The 19,122-nt window shown below is 38.8% G+C and overlaps 1 protein-coding gene across 1 annotated transcript in view; it reads left to right on the top strand.

Annotated features, from left to right (window-relative positions):
* Positions 1-11,438, top strand: part of FAABTP (fatty acid amide binding transmembrane protein) — a 53,605-nt gene extending 42,167 nt beyond the window's left edge. Inside the window, exons 5-7 of the mRNA XM_089674101.1 lie at positions 516-770; positions 4,169-4,378; positions 4,520-11,438. Coding sequence (XP_089530227.1) covers positions 516-770; positions 4,169-4,378; positions 4,520-4,683 — 629 coding nt within the window. The 3' untranslated portion in view covers positions 4,684-11,438. The remainder of the gene's footprint in view (positions 1-515; positions 771-4,168; positions 4,379-4,519) is intronic.
* The last annotated feature ends 7,684 nt before the right edge of the window (positions 11,439-19,122 follow it).

Raw genomic sequence — 19,122 nt, 5'->3', positions numbered from 1 at the left:
AATCTGGGGTGAGGTAAGTGTTAAATATATTAGCGGATTTAAATACATTAACATGTGCGAGCCAAACTCCATCTCACACTTTATGAACAGTTACCTCAAACAGTTTTACTCCTTTTGGGATAAAAGTTTCACACAAATAAAAGCTGGTCACTTTAACCTCCCCTGCCAGTGTTAAATGGTTTGTCTCATCCATGTAAACTAATACATTCTGCTGGAGGACTTGAGGTTTTGAATAACAGCAGACTTGTTGACTGGATCACTAGATTAAAATAGATGAAAGCAAGCCGTAAAAAAGAAAACTAATTTAGCCATCATATCTAAGAATTAGTATGCTGCAATATAATAAATGTTTACTTTTGGGTTTAATACCGCTTCAAATAATGTCTCTTGTTCTGATTTTGTGTGGTGGTTTTTTGTTTGTTTTTTTTCAGTATACTTAGGCTTTAAATACATTTTACTGTAACTGTACGATTCTTAAGTTAATTATTTTTTTTTTTGTAAATTTTCTGTTTTAGGAGGGCAACGAAATTGGGTGCAGGTATTCTGTAATGGTGGTGTCCCAGCAGAGTTAGCTCTGCTTTACATGGTGGAAAATGGTCCTGGTGAGATTCCAATTGACTTTTCCAAGGAGTACACAGCTTCATGGATGTGTCTGTCACTTCTGGGAGCTCTTGCCTGCTCAGCTGGAGACACATGGGCTTCTGAGATAGCTCCTGTTCTTAGCAAAAGCCCTCCTAGATTGATAACATCTTGGGAAAAGGTTCCAGTAGGTAAGAAAAGAATGTGGCGAATGTGGCATACAATATACTTTTGGTGTCTGGAATTTACACACACACAATTAGAGGCAAACCAGGACTTTTAGTTTTACAGGTATAGAAGGGGGTGCTAGCGAGGAGGTACTACACGCTGTAGTAAGTGGCAAGGGTGTCCGATTACCAATAGGCGGCGCACATGTTGTGGGCCAGTCCAGAGACCGTTAATCAAGATGGCAGACAACAGTGTTAGTGCATGGAACAGCGTGCTATGATGAAGTTTCTTGTGAAGGAAGGCATAAAACCTGCGGATATCTACAGAAGACTGCAAGCACAGTACGGTGATGAGACACTCAGCCGCAGTAAGTCATTTAAATGGTGTAAACGTTTCCAAGAAGGACATTTCTGATGATCCTGGCTGTGGTAGTTCCCAGCCCACAGCAGTCATTCCTATGAACATTCAGTGTGTGGAAAGTCTGATCCTGGATAATCGACACATAGCCTGTCGTGAAATGCACTAGAGACTAATCTTTCTGTGGTCAGCATTTTAGCACTGGTGATGAAATGAAGCAGTTTGTCCTAAGATAGTAAAGGAGTACTAACCAAACTTTCTATGGTGGAGCTATCTAATGCTGAGATAAGTGTATAAGAAATGTGTTATTTTATTGTATAAACTCAAAAGTCCCGGTTTGACTTGAACAGCACCCTGTGTGTGTATGTATATACTGTATATTTGTGTGTGTGTGTATGCATATTACAATATTTATTATAATTTTAATTCTTGGTTTGATACTGTTTCTCATTAATTCAAATTAGTTGAAGTTTTAAAAACCCAAATCCTGTTGCCCCAGAAGGTTTACAAAAATAGAAAAGCTATAATACCCAATCTCCAGAACTGTCTCCACAGCAATTCCTTTCCACCACTAGATTTTCTCATTAGATTGTGGTTGAATTGACAACCGGCTTCATTCAATAGAGAAAATGTGAGGACATTTTGTGAGTACTGGGTGTCTTGGACATTCCTCTGAGGGAGCATCACCATGGAACACTGAACTCGCAATGTACTGGCACATGGAGCGGCACTGATGTCATCATACTGCCTGCTTCATTAAGGGCATTCCAGCACCAATGAAGATGACCCTGAAAGCTTGTACAAAAGACAACAAAGTTGCAAAATACATGCAGGGGTTCACAATTGCCTTGGAGCGCAGAGTTGGGCTTTAAGGGCGTGGCCAGTTCAGTTCAAATGTAGGCCAGTTTTTTAGACCTCCCTCTGTAACTATCTTCCTCCCTCTCTTGTTTCCATTTGTTAGGGTGTCCAAAGATAAAGATATTTGTCACAAGTTACCCCTGGTGTAGTGATTTAAGTGTCCTTGTCTTGGTCTTTCATAGCCAGGATCCACTGCATCTTTTTATTATCCTGTTGCTTAAAAAAAACAAAACAAAAAACACCATCATGTGCACATACAGTTGTGTTCAAAATAATAGCAGTCAGACATCACTAACCTGATCAATCACTGTTTTTGGTAGAAATGATATATCTACATGGCAAATAATTTACTAGCAGGTGTAGTAAAGTAATAGAAATCCAACAGACCCAACAGTCATGACATGCATGCTGCTGATTCTGTGTATTTGAATCACTAATTGAAAGGGGCATGTTCAAAATAATAGCAGTGTGGAGTTCTATTAGTGAGGTCATTCATTCTTAGAAAAACAGGTGGCAATTATTGCCCTTATTTAAGGAAGGAAGGCAGCAAATGTTGTACATGCTGGTTACAGTGCATTTCTCTCTGAAATTCTGAGGAAAATGGGTCGTTCCAGACATTGTTCAGAAGAACAGCATACCTTGATTAAAAAGTTGATTGGAGAGGGGAAAACATATAAAGAAGTGCAGAAAATGATAGGCTGCTCAGCTAAAATGATCGCAAATGCTTTAAAATGGCAACCAAAACCTGAAAGACGTGGAAGAAAGCGAAAAACTACCATTCGAATGGATAGAAGAATAGTCAAAATGGCAAGGACTCAGCCAACAATCAGCTCTAGGAAGATCAAAGAAGCTCTAAAGTTAGACCTGTGAATACTGTTACAATTAGAAGACACCTATGTGAAGCCAAGCTATCTGCAAGAAGCCCCCGCAAAGTCCCACTGTTGAAAAAAAGACGTGCTGAAGAGGTTACAATTTGCCAAAGAGCACATTGACTGGCCTAAAGAGAAATGGCGCAACATTTTGTGGACTGATGAAAGTAAGATTGTTCTTTTTGGGTCTAGTGGCCTGAGACAGTTTGTCAGACGACCCCCAAACACTGAATTCAAGCCACAGTACACTGTGAAGACAGTGAAGCATGGTTGCGCAAGCATCATGATATGGGGATGTTTCTCATACTACGGTGCTGGGCCTATTTATCACATACCAGGGATCATGGATCAGTTTGAATACATCAGAATACTTGAAGAGGTCATACTGCCTTATACTGAAGAGGAAATGCCCTTGAAATGGGTGTTCCAACAAGACAACGACCCCAAACACACCAGTAAACGTGCAACATCGTGGTTCCAGACCAACAAGATTGACGTTATGGAGTGGCCAGCCCAATCCCCGGTTCTTAATCCAATAGAAAACTTGTGGGGTGACATCAAAAATGCAGTTTCTGAGGCAAAACCAAGAAATAGAGAAGAACTGTGGAATGTAGTCCAATCATCCTGGGCTGGAATATCTGTTCACAGGTGCCAGAAGTTGGTTGACTCCATGCAACACAGATGTACAGCAGTTCTCAGAAACAGTGGTTATACAACTAAATATTCATTAAGTGATTCAAAGGAAAGCAAAATCTTCAAACATTTTTCAGTTTATATAGTGAATGCTTGAGTTTGTAAAGAAGAATACAAACACAACAAAACATAGAACAGTCTAATATTCACTTTTCTTCAAAACATGAAGAAAAACATCAAATTTGTGCTGTTCCTCTAAAAAAAATGATTTGGAATAGAATGTGTAGTGTTCCCAATGCATTTGTGTGTATGGAAATAAAAGCTATTGGAAGGATTTTGAGCTTTACTCACTTTTTTCAACACACTGCTATTATTTTGAACACAACTGTATGTTTCTGTGGATAAATGGGAACAAACAGTAATTAGTTGCAGATCTGTGTGCAATATAATGGGCTTATGTGAAAAACTACTTGTAGCATGCGAACAGACCTATAAACCACTGTCCAGCTCTTGCAAGCAATACTCAAATGTGTTGCATTGGTTGCAGATATTAGGATCTGGCATGTTTTATTAAACCTGAATGTTTGTGTTAGCAGGATAGTGCTTAGACCAGAATATGGAAGATAGAGCAGAAAAAAAAATTGCATGAAAATGAGTTGTGTTATATGTTTAAATCAATCATGTTTATTTGTGTTTCTGTTTAGGTACAAATGGCGGCGTTACGTTCATAGGTCTCACAGCAAGTTTTTTAGGAGGCTTATTTGTTGGCTTAGCTTATTTTGTTTCTCAGCTTTTGTTTGTCAATGATTTAGAAATTTCAGCCCCTCAGTGGCCTATACTTGTGTACGGAGCTATGGCTGGTTTTCTTGGATCTGTGCTAGACTCTTACCTAGGAGCAATAATGCAGTATTCAGGTGAGTTTCCATATCCTTTTGCATTTATTTTTATGAAACCCTATTATACATTATTTGTGTTTTTCATACTTTTTCAATAACCATGTTCCAAAAATTGTAACATAAATTTTGAACACAGCTAATTTGTTTCTGTCATTACAGGGTATGATGAAAGCACAGGAAAGATTGTTACTCATCCAACCACTGAAGCTAAATTTATTTCAGGGAAGCCCATACTGGACAATAATACAGTGAACCTGTTCTCTTCAATCCTCATAGCACTGCTACTACCTGGAGTTGCTTGGAGCTTTTGGCCAAGGACATGACTGATTTTATAGTAAATGCTATCAAAGTACTGAATGGACTTTGGAAGATGGACAGAGACTTACTATACATCATATTGTTCTGTAGTGTTGTGGCTTTTTGCCAGTAATTCTTTTTTTTTTCTTTTTACTTAAATCACTTTTAGAACAGAAGAAAGTACAATTGGACATTGATTTTGTGCACTATTTACATAATGAGGACAGCCCACTGTTTTCACATGCATTCCCCTGGGTTATAGCACTTGTTTTATATACTGTTGCAGATATATAACATTAAACATGTAATATTTGGTGTTGCACTGGAATCATACTGGAACACGATTTCAGATTTCTGTATGGATAAAAATTCTCTGAATACGTGTTTTTTTTTTTTTTTTTTTTTTTTTTTTTTTTATGTTCTGCTTTAGTAGTAGAGTTTGTGTGATTTGAGTTATTTCTTTTGTTAAACCTAATAGCCTTTAAAAAGTTTTAAGGTACTGGAGGAAAATCCTTCATGTTATTATATTAAATAAAGTTGAAAATCTGTAATTTGCTAAAAAAAATACATATCTGGAAGGGATTATATAAGCATTATTAACCACCTGAGTACTAGCCTGCATATACCCCTTCATTGCCAGGCAATTTTTCAGCTCCGTGATAATTTTACAATTATTCATGCTCCACTGTACCCAAATTAATTTAATCTTTTTTGGCTACAGAAAGTTGTTTTTTTTTTATATTTAATACATTTTACATGTTTTTACTATATAAAAGACCAAATATTACCCTTACTTTCTGCCATAATGCATGCAAGAAATGTCAGGACATTAAAAACCTAACTTGGCCTTTTTTTTTTTTTTTTCGGTAAGTAGACATCCCAAGAGGACTGAATTTTTTGCCACAGTTTCTTGGAAATTAAGAGATATGCAAGATTGAGGTGAGAGGTACAGAAGGGGAAAGTGAAAGACTTAAAAAAATGATCCCAATCAGATTAAAACCCACCAGCTTGCTACTTCCCATCGGTTTTTAATTCTGTTTTCTTCATTAACAAATCCTCCTTCCTCTGTTTATTGATGTTCAGTGATAGTAAAGAGGTGTCTTAGACTTTTGTTTATTGCATATGTTTAAAGCTGAATTTCAGATATCGATTTATAGTATAGGTCTATTGGTCCAGCTTAGGCCGATGTTAGTATGCATATTCCATATATGTGGAAGCAGAGAATCACTGTTGAAGTCTCTGCTTCTACAGTGATCACCACAATCAGTGATCTTGTGTTGAGTTACTGCCCCTCTGCAAATAACCACAGGGGATCGCCTGTGCTTTTGCCTTTTTCTCAGTGAATGTAAGGCATTCTCTAAATTGACGAGGTGGAGAGGCAGCATGGTGATGTCATTATCTCCATCTAGATCAATTATGGAATGCCTTCAATTCATTGAGAAAAAATGCAAGGTGTTCTGTGAAAGGTGCCCTGTGCCAAGCAAAGGGTCCCCTGTGTTCATTGTGCAGTAAGGCAGCAACTTGAAACGTATGAAATATACTACCATTAATATGGTCAGCTTTTGCCTGTTCTCAGGTCATGTTCAGTTTGCTGCAACTGTAACAAAGAACAATTCGTAAGCTTTGTTTTTGTATATAATTTGCATGACTATTTTCAAAGCTAGTTCTTTCTATATAATCAGTTGGTCTGACTTTTGGTCAAGGTCTGGCTCTGCTTAACGTCAATTGTTGCTTCTACCAAAGCTGCCTTCTCCTTTATTCGATCTATTTATTGCACCAATCGAAAAGTAGAAAAACGTCATGTAAAAAGGATCATATAAATAGTCATGGTTAACCTATCAGCCTAGAATATGAACTGTCTTAATAGAAAAAGGTCTTTCTGAAATTTGCATATTTTTGACCAGTATAATCTAATAGAGATATCTAATTTTAAAGCAAAACTCCAGTTTTCATTGTTTTAAAAAAATTGGCACGGCAGTTTGAAAATAAAATAATTAGACTCCCCTTCCAATTCTGACCATGGGGTCAATTCACTAAGAGTTAAATAACGACTGAAAAAAAATGCGTCAAAATAACGCATGCAGTAGATCTTTTGCAAATGTGCAATTCACAAAGAATATTGCGGTAAATGACTCTTGCGTTAATATCGCTATTGCAGTAATTACAGCATATTTCATTTTATCGCACATTAGCTGGTTGTTAAAGAAGTCGGCCACACCATCCTTAGCAACAGATGACTCAGCTGTCAAAACGTGCCGGCAGTTAAAAATTATGAAAAATAAACAGTGTGGGGGAACCCCCCTTCAATTCATACCAAGCTCGTCTGGTATGGATTTTAAGGAAAGCCCCCATGCCAAAATAGAAAAATAAATACATACGCCCTTAGGCCTGGTATGGATTTTGGGAAAGCCAAAATTAAAAAAAAAAAAATGGTGCTCCCCCCTCCAATCCATACCAGACCTTAGGGTCTGGTATAGTTTTGGGGGGAGACCCAATGCTGTTTTTTTTTTCCTTTTAATTTTGGCGTAGGGTTCCCCTTAAAATCAATACCAGACCCGAATGGCCTGGTAGGGATTGGGGGGAACCACATGCTGCATCTGAAAAAATACAGCAGCAAAACCCTGGTGATAACTATAGAATCTTTTTTACTTTCTGTTCCATTGCTGAATTGGACTTAAAGCGGTTGTAAAGTCTCAAAGTTTTTACCTTAAAAACGTTCTATGTGCAGCAGTGCCCCCAACCCCCTACATACTTACCTGAGCCCCATTGCGATCCATCGATGTGCACAATAGCTTTGGCTGTCCCGGGTCTCTGCCTCCTCATTGGCTGAGACAGTAAGCGAGAGCCATTGGCGCATTCTCTGTTATATATCGCATTTTTTTTACTGGACATGTTTAATAGCAAAAAGTCAAAAATATTGTTTTTTTTTTCCTCAAATTTGTCGGTCTTTTTTTCTTTTTCTTTTTTTTATAGCGCAAAAAATAAATGCACAGGCAGTCAAATACCACTGAAAGAAAGCTCAATTCGTGGGAAAAAAGGACATAATTTAATTTGGGTTGCATGACTGTGCAATTGTCAGTTAAAGTAACGCAGCTCCGTAACGCAAAAAATGGCATGGTCAGGAAGGGGGTAAATCCTCAGGAGGGCAAGTGGTTAAAATGAGAATAATAAACTCCATTTTGCTAGAGGTGATTGTAGCCGTATTAGTGCATTTGCGACAAACAATTGAGTACTGTCTGTGATACTTATTTTATTTGCACTAACATACAATTAATAAACTCAAAATTTACAAATAAACATTTCTGACATTAAAAAAAAAATTCAGTGACCACTATAGTCACCCTTCTTTTCAATAAGTCATAAGCCTTCCCTTCAGGGAGTCTGTCTATTTTTTGATCTGTTGATGATCAACTTTTTGTGTAGCAGCAACCACAGCCTCCTATACACTGTTCAGAGAGGTGTACTGTTTACCTTCACTGTAATTCTCCCATTTAGGAATGGCCCACAAGTTTTTAATAGGGTTTAGGTCAGATGAGGAAGGGAGCAATGTCATTCTTCTTTCATCTTTAAGGCATTTACTGACTTGCCACCCAGTGGAGTACTTTGATGTATGCAATGGAGCTTTGTCCTGCATAGTTATAATGTCTTCTTGAAAGATGCAGACTTTTTCTTGTACCACTGCTTGAAGAAAGTGTCTTCTAAAAACTGGCAGTAGGTTTGGGATTTTATTTTGAGTCCATCTTCAACCTGAAAAGGACCAACTAGCTCATCTTTAGTAATACCAGCTCATACAGTACCCCACCTCCACCTTGCTGGCATCTGAGTTTAAGTGAAGCTCTGTGCCCGTTACTGATCCAGCCACTGGCCCATCCATCTGGTTCCGACAAGAGTCAATCTCATCTCATCAGTCCATAAAACCTTTGAAAAAAATCTGTCTTCAGATATTCCTTGGCCCAGTCTTGAAGTTTCAGCTTATGTGTCTTGTGAAGTGGTGGTTGGGTTTCAGCCTCCCTTACTTTGGCTATGTCTCTGAGCTCTGAATACCTTGTACTTCTGAGCACTCCAAGTAGGTTGCAGTTCTGGAATATGACAACAGTGGCTGCACAATGGCTTAGTGGTTAGCACTTCTGCCTTGCAGTAAATGGGTCATGGGTTTAATTCCCGACCATGGCGCTTCCTGCATGGAGTTTGCATGTTCTCCTTGTGCTCGCGTAGGTTTCCTCTGGGTACTCCGGTTTCCTCCCACACTCCAAAGACATGCTGGTAGGTTAATTGGATCCTGTCTAAATTGGCCCTAATATGTGTATGTATGAATGTGAATTAGGGACTTTAGATTGTACGCCCCTTGAGGGTTAGGGATTGATGTGAATGTACAATATATACAGTATGTAAAGCGCTGCGTAAATTGACAGCGCTATATAAGTACCTGAAATAAATAAACAGTGGACAATAATGGGTTCCTGATAACTTCATGTTTGATTCTTCTCAAATTTTTGGCAGTTAATATGTGTCTTTTTTTTATCAACACATTTCTTGCGACCCTGTTGACTATTTCAAGAGTGCTGCATTTTTTACTTTTCAGTTAAATCTCTTTTTTGGCCCATTTTGCCTGAGGAAAAGAAGCTGCCTAATAATTATGCACACCTTGATATAGAGTGTTGATGACCTTAGGCCACACCCTCCATTACACAAATACAGATCACCTGACATGCTTACATCCAATAAGCATTCAAGTTTATACAGCTTGGAGTTAAACAAAAATCATGATTTTGTCAAAACACTCACTTGCACAATAATTGTGCACACATTGTATCTATTATGGATGCAGATGCTTGGCCCATACAATTTCAGTTGAATAAAACGAAAGTGCACAATCTCTGTTGCTAAAATAAGTTTGCCCCAAAAGGGAAGACCCACAGAAGTGTTCAGTGGAGGAGAGCAGGAAAAAGGGCCAGACATAAATAAAATAAAGATACATGTGAGGATTTCTGGTTAAATTATCAACAGTCCTAAACAAGTCTATAGTACCAAGCATAGCATTTGATAAGGAGAGTGCACGCTGCTATATAGGGGATTTATTTTATACTTGGCACCTAATTAGTTTAGCAATAAAAAAAATAGTAGTTGAGGTGTTCCTATGTGTCCTTATCTTACACTGAACATAGCTTAATACACTATAAATGTTTTATAATGATTGCAATATATATCTTTAAATGGGGACTCTAGCATTGGAAGAGATTATTCTTAGGTCTCTAAAGAAGACATGCAGTCACACAATGAAGTTGGATGAGGAGCGATTCAATCTTAATCGGCATAAGGCACTCTTTACTGTTAAAGGGGTAAGGATGTGGAATTTCCTTACACAGTTCGTGGTGTTGGGGGATGTAAATAAATGTATAAAACGTTTAGCTGCTGTATGTTTCTTAGCAAACACAATTTACAGGGATCTTACCAAGTATGTAACTGTGTAAGACATGCATCCTGCCTGACCAAGGCTAGGTCTAGATGTGTAGAGGGACATTCCAACTTGTAGTCTGGTCTATATTATTCCTGCTGAGACACATATAGTTGCTACATAAGCTATTTTGTCATTTTATTTTATTTTAGAAATATATAAACAATTGTTTCTTGTAATTGAAGAGTGTAAATATTTATCTCTCTGGCAGGTGGCGAGCCTGGAGTTCTCTGTTCTCCAGTGTGCTGCCTCTGGCAAAGTCTTTAGCACTCATCACTTCTGGGAGCGTCAAATACCCACAGTACATCCTCCACTGTTTACTCTCCTTCCTCCTGTAATGATTGTACACAATAAAGACATGGAACCTGTACGTGACAGCCATTTTTGTTTTTCATGAGCAATAATCTTCCCCTCCTTCCTCCTGAAAACTGGAATTTGTAGCTGTAACTTTTAACAAACTTCAAAAGAACCTCTTAATTAAAACACAGAGCTGGCCAGGCTGTAAAAAGCTAATTAGTCATGGAAGGATAGGATGTCTGCTTCCACTAACCATGGAAAACACTTTCCTCTGCCCTATCGTAAAACAATAATAGCTCAGTCAAGCTGTCACATATGACCTGTAAGGCCATTAAGGCTCTAGGAATGCAGAGCTTGCTATAAAACATCTATTCTACAACTTAACAATTCTACATACAATTCATAGAATTCAGCAGCAACAGAACTCATTAATATATTTGAATGGGGAATATCATGCCGAACAAATCAAGGTCATACATGATTATGTGAGCACATAGGAAAGGGGAGAAAGCAGTCTCCTTCCTCCTGCGTGGCAAGATATGTGGTATTTGGTATGCCTGGGTTCGAAATATAATGCTGAATATTAATCTGCCAAGTGCTAGAATACCACCTGCACATATTGGAGGTTATTAATATTACTGTAAAGCTGTATTTGGGAATTGGTTGTAAACGTAGTGGCCTCCCAGCATCCATCCCTTAAAATGGGTTATTGGTCAGTTGGTCTCTGTCCATACCCCCTTGATATCATAGAAAAGGGACTGAAAATACTTGTTAAGATTGAGCTCTTATTTAACATCAACCATGGAATGTCTCAACGGACTTGAGAGCCAAGGCAACATTTTTGCTTGGACAATTGGACTCTGCTAAAACCAGGAACTTGCAAGTATTCTGCTTTCTTAACTCCTTTCTTTTATTTCTCTGTTACATTATTGTTCTCTTTATGTCTGTGTATCATCTTTTTCTGTAAATATTTTAATTGCACCATTTTGACCTTTTTAGTAATAAACCCTATTTTGAAAAGTGTTGAAACTGTCTCTAAGGCTTTTAATGCAAACTAAAGAATCCCTGCCTCTTTAAGAGTGCTACTGTATGTAATAATCCTCTGAATATACATGTCTGTGGTGACTGTGTGTGTTACAAAAGTTTATTGTTCACATTTGTTCTTGCTAACATTATGAAGGATTGATAGGCCCAAAACTAGCTGGTGGTAGTTTGAAGGGTTAATTGCGTAATTAACCTAACCCAGTGACAATCGCTCTCAGGCTGCTGGCACCTAGCTTATGGTCCTGCGAGCTAGAAAATATTTGTGCAGGGTGCAGCTGTGAGTGGTATTGTTACGCAAGTGACAGCGCGGTGTGAGATGGGCTGGTCCTTTGTCACAAGTTGGTGAGAAGGGCAGGGGTCGGGTTCCGCATTTGTCATACCTCCAACTGGTCCATGTACTGCTTTTGCATTCTGTAGTAATGTAGGGGTCAGAGAAAGGAACCACACTGAAGTCTAAGTCTGCCTTTCTGTCCAATGAAAGATAAAGCCACGAGAGCTGCTGCACTTGGGCACAGCGTTGCATCTAGATTGGGCTTACGTAAATATTAGGGCTGAAACAACTAAACTACATAACTGATTATGAAAATACTGTAATTGTCAACTATTTTCATAATCGATTAGCTGGTCATCCGATTAGTTGGCATGCATACAGAATGCATTATTGGTATACATATCAGAAAATACAATTCAGGACACATATAGCTCAGTACACCTTCCATACATGTCAGTAAGTGCCTGAGAACTTGTGAATGTGTGAGAAGCAATGCCTCGTGGGACGTGTAGTCCTTGGCAGAAGAAGGAAATTACTGATTCTAAAGGCAGAAGTTTTTTACCATGCTATAGGGGCACTCTATACTATGGGGCACTCTGAAGAAAGGAGGAGCCAGAAAAGCCTGCAAGGGACCCCAGAAGAGGAGAATCAGGGCAGTTTCTCAGCCATCGCACAGAGCAGGTGAGTATGACGGTTTTTTTTTTTTTAAATCCAATGTTCTCATTCACTTTAAGGGCTCTGTGCAGGGATTATCAGCATCTGAACCCATACAAGCTTGAGGCTGATAGACTGCAGGTTAATTAAAGTGGTGTTCCACCCAAAAGTGGAAGCTTTACTTATCTGCCTCTTCCCCCCTCCGCTTCCACAGTTTGTACCTTTTGTGGGGGATGTGGATACCTAGTTTTTACCACAGCGAACTGAGCCAGAAGTTCACCCCTCCCCCACAGCCCTCTGGGAAACTCAACAGATCCCAGAGGACTGCAGCTCATTTACAAAGCACAGCACACTTTGCGAATGTGCAGTAGGAAGACCGGCTATGAAACTGAAAGGCTTCACTGCTGGTTTCCCTTAGTCAAGATGGAGGTGCCAGCACCCAACAGCCAACTGAAGAATGGGCTTGGGATGAGGACACCACTGGATCCCTGGACAGGTAACTGCCCTAATATTGAAAGTCAGCAGCAACATTACATGTAGCTGCAGCCTTTTAATTTTTTTTTTTTTCGGTGGTGGTGGTGCGGTGGGGGGGGGGGGTGTAACTCCGCCTTAAGGCATTCCAATCACATTTAAAGTATCTACCTAAACTATTTTAATATAAAAGATTTCTATCTACTCTTTATGTAGCTTCATGTCTGACTCCCTGTTAAAATACTCTGTATATCCTACTTCTGGGTATATTTATTATATATATATATATATATATATATATATATATATATATATATATATATATATATACACAGTGGGGATCGAAAGTTTGGGCACCCTAGCTAAAAAATTTGTATTAATGTGCATAAAGAAGCCAAGGAAAGATGGAAAAATCTCCAAAAGGCATCAAATTACAGATTAGACATTCTTATAATATGTCAACAAAAGTTAGATTTTATTTCCATCATTTACACTTTCAAAATAACAGAAAACAAAAAAATGGCGTCTGCAAAAGTTTGGGCACCCTGCAGAATTTATAGCATGCACTGCCCCCTTTGCAAAGCTGAGACCTGCCAGTGTCATGGATTGTTCTCAATCATCGTCTGGGAAGACGAGGTGATGTCAATCTCAAAGGTTTTAAATGCCCAGACTTATCTGACCTTGCCCCAACAATCAGCACCATGGGTTCTTCTAAGCAGTTGTCTAGAAAACTGAAACTGAAAATAGTTGACGCTCACAAAACTGGAGAAGGCTATAAAAAGATAGCAAAGCGTTTTCAGATGTCAATATCCTCTGTTCGGAATGTAATTAAGAAGTGGAAGTTAAAGCAAGATCTGGAAGCCCAAGAAAAATATCAGACAGAACAGCTCGCAGGATTGTGAGAAAAACAATTCAAAACCCACGTTTGACTGCACGATCCCTCCAGAAAGATCTGGCAGACACTGGAGTTGTGGTACACTATTCCACTATAAAGAGATACTTGTACAAATATGGTCTTCATGGAAGAGTCATCAGAAGAAAAACTCTTCTACGTCCTCACCACAAAAATCATCGTTTGAACTTTGCAAATGAACATATAGACAAGCCTGATGCATTTTGGAAACAAGTTCTGTGGACCGATGAGGTTAAAATTGAACTTTTTGGCCGGAATGAGCAAAGGTACGTTTGGAGAAGGGGCACAGAATTTAATGAAAAGAACCTCTGTCCAACTGTTAAGCATGGGGTTGGATCAATCATGCTTTGGGGTTGTGTTGCAGCCAGTGGCACAGGGAACATCTCACGAGTAGAAGGAAAAATGGATTCAATAAAATTTCAGCAAAGTTTGGATGGTAACTTGATGCCATCTGTGAAAAAGCTGAAGTTAAACAGAGGATGGCTTCTACAAATGGATAATGATCCTAAACACACCTCGAAATCCACGTGGGATTACATCAAGAGGCGTAAACTGAAGGTTTTGCCATGGCCTTCACAATCTCCTGACCTCAACATAATTGAAAATCTATGGATAGACCTTAAAAGAGCAGTGCGTGACAGACAGCCCAGAAATCTCAAAGAACTGGAAGACTTTTGTAAGGAAGAATGGGCAAAGATACCTCAAACAAGAATTGAAAGACTCTTGGCTGGCTACAAAAATGTTTACAAGCTGTGATACTTGCCAAAGGGGGCAGTACAAGATATTAACTCTGCAGGGTGCCCAAACTTTTGCAGACGCCATTTTTTTGTTTTCTGTTATTTTGAAAGTGTAAATGATGGAAATAAAATCTAACTTTTGTTGACATATTATAAGAATATCTATTCTGTAATTTGATGCCTTTTGGAGATTTTTCCATCTTTCCTTGGCTTCTTTATGCACATTAATACAAATTTTTAGCTGGGGTGCCCAAACTTTCGATACCCACTGTATGTGTGTGTATGTATTATTATTACTTTCACTGTTTCACAGTATAAATTAACCCCATATAGTGGGGCACCACAGTGGCTAAATGGTTAACACTTCTGCCTGGCAGTACTAGGGTCATTGGCTTGAATCCCAACCACGGCACCACCTGCCTGGAGTTTGCATGTTCTCCCTGTGTCTGCGTGGGTTTCCTTCGGGTACTCCAGTTTCCTCCCACATTCCAAAGACATGCTGGTAGGTTAATTGGATCTTGTCTAAATTGGCTCTAGTATGTGTATATATGAATGTAAGTTAGGGACCTTGTGTAAGTTAGGGACTGATGTGAATGTACAATATATATGTAAAATATATATATAGACGTGATTTTGCACACCCGTGCCGCCCTGTTGCAGTATTTCTGCTATAGAGTGGCACGGAAGTGATTAAAGTGGTTCTAAAGCCTTAAGGTTTTTCGCTCTAATGCATTCTATGGTTTAAAATGTTACTAAACCCACAACAGTAAAATCAGTCTGTATATACAGTAAAGCATGCTTGTTATACTCACTGTGGAACCTAAGGGGTTAATTCTCCGCATTGTGTAAAAAGGTTGTTTGATCCTGTCTTCTCTGATCCTCCCCTTCCTTTACTGTCCCCAATCCATCTGCTGCTAGTACAGGGGATATACTCCTCCACAGGCTACCCAAGGTGATGACAGATAATCCTCACGAAACTGTCTTGTGATATATAATGGCTCCAACCACTCCAAGATGTGTTAGTTAAAATTGGAGCTCGTGGTGTTATGCATGTAATAAAAAAATTGCTCCACATAGTGTAAAGCTATCAAAGATTAGACATGTATTCAAACAAAATTGCACTCACATGTCAAAAAGCACAAATCAGCATGTACAAATGCCAAAGAAGATCTTTCCAGCATCCTAGATGGCTGTCTGATTGTGCATGCGTAGTAGCATGTGTGCGTGGCTCCGCCCTATGCGTTTCATCATAAATTACATCATCAGGGGAACCAGGGAGGGGGAGTAGCGGGCGGCAGCTGCAGCATTGGGAACATGTTGCATGTTCCACCCTAAAAATCGGTGGAACATGTAACCTGTTTGCAAAGGTGAATTTATCCTTTAAAGAAGTTTTTTTCTTGAGAGAAATATAGGGGCTGCTATTTTGGTCTTCCTGTAAATGCCAGGTTAACAGCTATTGTACTGACTCTCTGGCTTCAGTAGTTTTAAGTACTGATCTGGAACAAGCATGCAGATGAGGGAAATCAGAATAAAATAAAAACTAATTGTCTATGTACTTGTTCAGAGTTACTGGCTGAAGGCTTTTAGGTCTGAGGGTCAACATGATAGCTAAGCACCTAGCATTTGCAGATTGAAAAGTCAGCAATGGCAGCCTCCATGTTTTTCTTGGGAAAGTTTTCCCCTCTCTAGTATTTAAACGACATAAACCATTTTAGCTAATGAATTTTAATCCATTTCACTGTAAAGAGGATCTGTCAGGTAGAAAAATTCATCCCTTAGAAACGTTTGATGGAATTTGCCATCTTCTGATTTACTAAACACATTCTACTTTCTGGGCATTGACCTAATTTCCAGTAAAGCTTAACAGGTTGTAAAGCTTAACAGGTTAATGTTGAGTGCAAAGAGAACTAGCACGTAGCCCATGAATCTGGAAACGGCAGCTTCCATCAGAAGCTTCTTCATTATTGGCTTCTTTTTGACATATTTCCTTTAAAGTTTCACACGTCTGCCTTGCCAGAATGTTAACATCAAACTGACTTTCAATTTATGACAGTTAATTATATAAAACAGGCTCATTGAGCTTTAGTGGTTTCTTGAAAGATTTTAAATGAAACAATCTGTATGGCTAATTCATCTTTATTATAGTTATTTTAATACTGGGTGATAAAGCTGTCAAAAGTAAGGTTTATATCCGAAGACTGCAGCCATTAGAATGGGGCTTCTCTGCTATCAAGTGTCTGTACTAGCAGAACATACCAACACTAAAATACCTGTGAAAACTACCATGATGTGCTATCAGAGGCTAAATGGTATAGTAGTTATGTCACACACCTATACGAGTAGCCTGAGATGACAAGGGTGGCCTCACCCACAATTTCTCTCTTAGCACCCCTGGAAATAGGGCCTGCAAAGACAATGGAAGAGTTTAAGTGTCTAGGAGCAGAAACTGATCACTGAAACTCAGGGGTTCTAGTACCAATTACCCAATATTACAGTTGACAGCACCTTAATGCAGAGATCTCAGAAACGGGAGAAGTTGGGTGATAGGTCAGGGTTGGTAAAAGATAAGCATCAAAGCACCATATTATTAGCAGAACCAGAGTTGGGAACAGGCAGCAACATGCAGGCAGTGATTTAATCCAGGCTGAGGTTGGCTCAGTAAGGCTTGTGTCAATGTGCTTTTGGCATATATCAATGGCATCAGTTTAAAACTGAATTAAAGGCACACAAGGCCACAAGGTCCCTCACTAATGCTGGCATCTTCTCCTTGGCTTCTTCCTGGTTCTGATGTTCACCCCTTTTGATTGGATGAATGCAGTCATCCCGACACACTGGCAGTGTGCCAGAATGTAAACTAAGCTGCACATTCATTGACAGAATTAATTGATTGGAGCATTTGACCTGCTTTAATTGGGGTTTACATTTCCATAAACTTGTATCAAAATACAGAACCTACTTGAAGTGAACAAAAGCCCATCGACACAGGTCCTTAGAAAGGTCAAGTACAAGATAAGAATCAGAGATCACAGAAATTCAGCTGATAGACCATTCTAACACTAAGCCTAACAGGACCCCTAACAGTGCACTCTAATGCACTAGACAAGAGTGTCCATTCGGCTAGGCTTATAGGCACAGCAGCATGCTCACCAATTGGTCAGCTGGCATGATCTTCCTGACTGATTCATTCCAGGTTGCAGATGCAACCTGAGTCATGACCAATCATCAACTCAGGTGAGGTAGTCAGATGGAAAAGTACAGGCATACCTTGCTTTACGAATTTATTGCTTTCTGCGGGACTTTTCGTATTGCGAAAAATTTGTAAACCTAAACGCGGTTTCCCATAAGAATACATTGAAAACCAATTAATACGTTCCAGAGGTCTGAAAAAAGTTTTTAAAAAGTCTTTTATCTGTTCAAAACTCTTTATAAAGTGCACTTTAAAGGCATAAATACTGTACAGGGACATGATTAAAAATGAATTAATAAATGCATTGAAACCCAATTAATCCATTCTGGAGGTCAGAACAAAATAAAAAAAAATCTTATCTGTTCAAAACTCTTTATAAAGTGCACTTTAAAGGCATAAATACCGTACAGGGACATGATTAAAAATTAATTTGTAAATGCATTGAAAACTAATCAGTTTCGGAGGTTAGAAAAAAATAAAAAAAAAGTCTTATCTGTTCAAAACCCTTTATAAAGTGCACTTTAAAGGCATAGTATTGTACAAGGACATGATTAACAAAAGAATCTGTAAATGCATTGAAAACCAATGAATCCATTCGTATTGTGAAAAAAATTTGTAAACCGAGGCATTGTTTTCAATGGATTTTCATTCGTAAACCGAAAATTACATTAACCAAGGTGTTCGTAAACAGAGGTACGCCTGTAGTTACATTTCATCCAATATCACCTACAGTGAACCTTTTCTATGAGAAATATGGGGTTGCAACTGCTGACCTCCTGTTGAAAATTCTAATTGCCTGGGTGTTATGCTTAAAACACAAGTTACCATAATGCACAAACTGCAGTGTGCTGCATTGTGGAGCCATTGATTTTGGCTCCACAATAGCAGGTAATGAACCCACACTGCAGTGCACCATGATGCAAATACCACGAGCTCTGTCGAATACAATGAAAAAGTGTCAAGTCCACTTTTCATGTTTTCAAATCAGTCTTCTATTGCACTGCCATTCAATAGTCCAATATAATTAAATTGACTGCCTGAATGAAGCACACCTTAATGTTCCCAATTAAACGCCATACTTAGCCACAGGCACCATATGGTTCCCCCTATTATCTCTATTATACAGCAAAAGCTTATTCTGTACTTCTATAATGTTGGCTTCAATCTGTTGGTAAGGCCTTAATTTCCCAAACTTAAGATCTAAGTTCCTTTTTGCAATCACTAATACCTCAGCCTATACTGGTGAACCAGTCATTTCATTTTGAATATGGAAAACTAGAAGTGCTGCTTTTAGCTAAATTGTCTAAAAATAACAGTTTCCTTTTTAAAGATTGCCCTACCTGGTGCCATATATCCTTTGAGAAAAGTTGCAGCTGGGCCCTGTGCCTATTGCCTATGTACAGCCATGTTTATTCCTATGGCTGGTTTATGCTCAA

Source organism: Staurois parvus, unplaced genomic scaffold, assembly GCF_062004578.1.
Source record: "Staurois parvus isolate SC_StPar_1 unplaced genomic scaffold, SC_StPar_1.0 ptg000147l, whole genome shotgun sequence".
NCBI classification, from domain to species: Eukaryota; Metazoa; Chordata; class Amphibia; order Anura; family Ranidae; genus Staurois; species Staurois parvus.
This window is presented reverse-complemented; position numbering and strand designations above follow the sequence as displayed.